The 3,851-nt window shown below is 33.7% G+C and overlaps 1 protein-coding gene across 1 annotated transcript; it reads left to right on the top strand.

Moving 5' to 3' along the window:
- The first annotated feature begins 539 nt into the window (after positions 1 to 539).
- Positions 540 to 2,767, top strand: LOC107675002 (uncharacterized). The gene is made up of 7 exons (XM_016469181.1): positions 540 to 614; positions 761 to 826; positions 925 to 987; positions 1,299 to 1,368; positions 1,624 to 2,073; positions 2,155 to 2,250; positions 2,364 to 2,767. Exons 1-7 carry the CDS (start codon positions 540 to 542, stop codon positions 2,765 to 2,767), a joined length of 1,224 nt encoding a protein of 407 aa, XP_016324667.1.
- Positions 2,768 to 3,851: the final 1,084 nt, after the last annotated feature.

Below are 3,851 nucleotides of genomic sequence, written 5' to 3'. Positions count from 1 at the left end.
TTGCCTGCACATATGCAAATACATTTTTGCGGCAATTTTTTTTTGCTGACCTCATGAGCTCAAAAACTGCTTGTGCCCATTTTTCATGTGCATGTTAGCACCTTATTTGTGAAGAGTGTCACCAGTCTCATGTAAGAGAATATTGGTGTGAAAGTCAAACCAGCAACTTCCTTTTGCATGGCAGTAGTGTCCACCCATAATCTGGTGCAGTATATAAACTCTATTCTATATAGTTGACTTGCATAACGCATAGAGATCTGCTCTTTGTGAAAAGGTAAGCTTCAAATGTTTATAATTTCTAAAATAATAAATAAATAAAAAGATCACTTATAAAATCAAATCACTTACAGTAAGCATCGGTAACATACAGTATCTGAAAATCCCAAGAGTTTACCTTCTTGATTAAGGACCAAACAGTAAATCCATTTTTTTATTTAAAAATACATACCTTAAATTATTATTTTATTTTTATGTTTATTTTTTTAATGTATATAGATAAATAATACAAAATTTAATGCAGTTTTTACTCTCACCTTTAGATGCTTTGCTTATGTGTTCAAGTGTTTACCATGCTGGTTATCTGTACAGCCGATACTGCGAACAGAGATATTTCAGTAAGCATTGATTTGGTTAATATAATAATGTTATAAAAAAATAAGACCAACAATTTAAAATATTTTTACATTGCAACTACAGTTTCACAGTAACTGTGCAAATAACTTCATTTTATTTCACAATATTTCATTGCACTGTTTTCCAGTATACATTCAGAGCTTGGAATATGGTTGACCAGCCTTTGCAGGAGCAACTTGCTGTTGTGTATAAGGTAGTGGTGAATTTAAAAATGCTTCTGAGTGCTAAACATTTCAGTTTCTAATGGGAAAGTGGTATGAGCATTGTATTTTTTCCTCTGTATTTATTTAGGAGATGGAAAACTTGAAACATGAACAAGCAGTGATGAAACAAAAGCAAGAAGCCTTGAGCCAGGTAAAATTAAAGTTGATAATGAAAGATTCTTTGCTAGAAAGAAAGAAAGAAAGAAAGAAAGAAAGAAAGAAAGAAATAAAGAAAGAAAGAAAGAAAAAGAAATTCTAATCAGACCTGCAAAATCGTATTGGACATACAAAAAGATTTAAGCAGGCTGTTGTTAAAAATGTAATGTATAATGTATAATGAATATATATGCAGATTAATTGTGCCATTATCTCAAAGTGAAAATAAGGCCCAAACGATCTAAATGTATCATATTGTGAGACAAACAATTTTCTTCAGAAACTACTATGATTGTTTTGTTGCAGGCATTACCACACTGTTCACAAAAGCCTATTGATACAGACGTGGAGATGAATTTGACATCACTACAAACAGGTAAGTAAATAAATAAATAAAAAGAAAATCCTGTATGCTTTAAATTTATTTATTATTATTATTATTATTATTATTATTATTATTATTAAATGTTTATAGTATATAGTAAATAATTATTGCAATTATTTACTATTAAAAAATTGTTCAATAGGTAAAGAATTGAAAATGTTTATCAGTTAATTCATTTGAAGAGGTTGGACAAATTAAATATATTTATTTATACAAAAAAGGGCTATTTATGTCTGTCTTTGATAGGCAGCAGCCATTTGCTGTATACCCTCACCCAGGATGGAGATGGAGATGAAGGCTCTGGTGAGGATGACAGTGATGAGTCCTCTGACCCCTGCAATCACTATACCGCGCTGGACCAAGCCTGGAGAGCCACAAACTACACCACCAAGAATGTTGCTTGTGACCGTCGTGTCCAGTGGAAGGGCTGGTACCGTCTCTTCTACCGTGGGAAACCCATCCAGATGCCCGAGAGGTGTGTGAAGAAAGAAATGTGTGGCACGCACGCTCCGCTGTGGCTCGTCGGCAGTCAGCCCCGGATACGAGACGGGGTGGTCACCCGCAAGGTGTGTGGAAACTGGAAAAACAACTGCTGTTTGTTCAAATCTCCTCCCATTCAAGTGAAAGCGTGTAGGGGAAACTACTACGTCTACAAGTTTGTCAAACCGGTAGCTTGCCATATGGCATATTGTGCAGGTAAGATACGATGCAAGTGGATTTTAAGGAAAATCTGAGGTATTTATATAAGCTATTGACTGTTGTACACCATCCTTTCAGATATTAACACGCTTGTCTGTGGAAAGTGCAGAAAATCTGAGTCTTGCATCAGCAGAGACAAAATCACCTGGATGTGTAAGAAAAACAAAAGTAGAGGTGAGTCATTTCTCTTTATCATCAATCACACTGTGAAAATGTAGTTTGTATTATTAAAATGATCTACCTTTTAAGGAAAATAATGCAGCATTTTCTTTCCTTGTGGTCTGCAGTGAAAGCAAATGTCCATTTTTTTGTCACCTACCCGGCCAGCATCTCAGGAAAAGTGAACAGGATAATGTACAGGAAAGTGTATGTGAATCAAGGAGGGGCTTTCAGCACTCGCACCGGGATATTCAGAGCTCCGGTTTCTGGCGTCTATCAGTTCTTCTTCTCCACACAGACTGGGGGCAGTGGGACAACTGATCTATGGCTGGTTGTAAATAATTACTGGGTGGCTGTGTCCCATAGCAATGTTCAGGGCTCCAGCTCAGTTGGGAATCTGTCTACATACATGACGACTCTGCGCAAGGGTGCTACGGTTTATGTGACCCATAACCGTGGCCGCTCTTGGGCCAATAATGCATCCAACACCATCGTTTTTGGGGGCTCATTGCTTATGGTGAGAAAAATCTAAGGGAATGTAAGTGTCATCTGAAGCAAAATTCTGAACATTTATAGTTTAATTAGAGGCCAATTTAATAGTACCAACTAGTCGGTTTGACTTGCATAAAATGTACAATGGTAAAACATGTTCTGCTAGTTCTGTTTATTCATTGCTTTAACTATTTTTAAACGTGTCTTGCTAAGAGATTTATTTCAAATGGAAATAGCCTTAACATTTTTCTAAGTGTTTTTATTTTCTATAAAAATTACTCTGCCATAAAACTTCTGAATTTAAGACTAAACAACAACTTTTTGTCATTATTATGTATATATATTTATGTATCCACATAATACTTATAAATACTACAATAACAATAATAATAGTGTAAAAGAAAACAATATTTGTTCCCTTGCTGAAAGATGCATTTCAAATGAAAATACTGCGTTTTTCTATAAAAAAAATGCATGAAACATTTGGCTTGTATATATGTAAAATTTGTAATTATATTTCAATTTACATTTTATATTTGTAAGTAATCTTGTTCAATAAATATTGCTTTTATAATATTACATTTTTAAAATATATATATTTATTTTTATTTAAATGTAATTAAAATAGTGTATAGTAATAATAGCAATAATATATAATACACTATTTTTAATTCGATTTAAATATAAAAAAATTTAAATTTTAACATTGTAAATAATTTTGTTTTCTTTTACACTATTATTATTGTAGATAACTTTGGTAAACTATTATGTAACTTTTAGGAATAATACTGTCCCAATCTCCTAGAGACACAGGTGGGGGCAGCAGAGTCATCCCATTGTGTTTAATCAGGGAGGATGTCACTTAGTCACAGCTGAACAGAGCAACCTGAAGCCATCTTCAGTTGTCATTAAACTTAAAACACCTCCTCATGTCTTGAGGTCACTACAGACACGTTGACAGCACGTGCCAGCCCAAAATCACGTAAGAAACCAATAAATGTGTTTTATTAATGTTTTAACAGACAGAAAAAAAAGGTTCAACCACTATTGTGCTTACCTGTAAATTTGGTTTTGGGTAGTTTTATTTTCAGGTTTGTTGTAATTAACTTAAATAATTTGCTGCA

The sequence above is a fragment of the Sinocyclocheilus anshuiensis genome, unplaced genomic scaffold (assembly GCF_001515605.1).
Source record: "Sinocyclocheilus anshuiensis isolate Anshui unplaced genomic scaffold, SAMN03320099.WGS_v1.1 scaffold1572, whole genome shotgun sequence".
Classification (NCBI taxonomy): Eukaryota; Metazoa; Chordata; class Actinopteri; order Cypriniformes; family Cyprinidae; genus Sinocyclocheilus; species Sinocyclocheilus anshuiensis.
The sequence above is the reverse complement of the archived record's forward strand: the minus strand, read 5'-3'. Positions and strand labels throughout refer to the sequence as shown.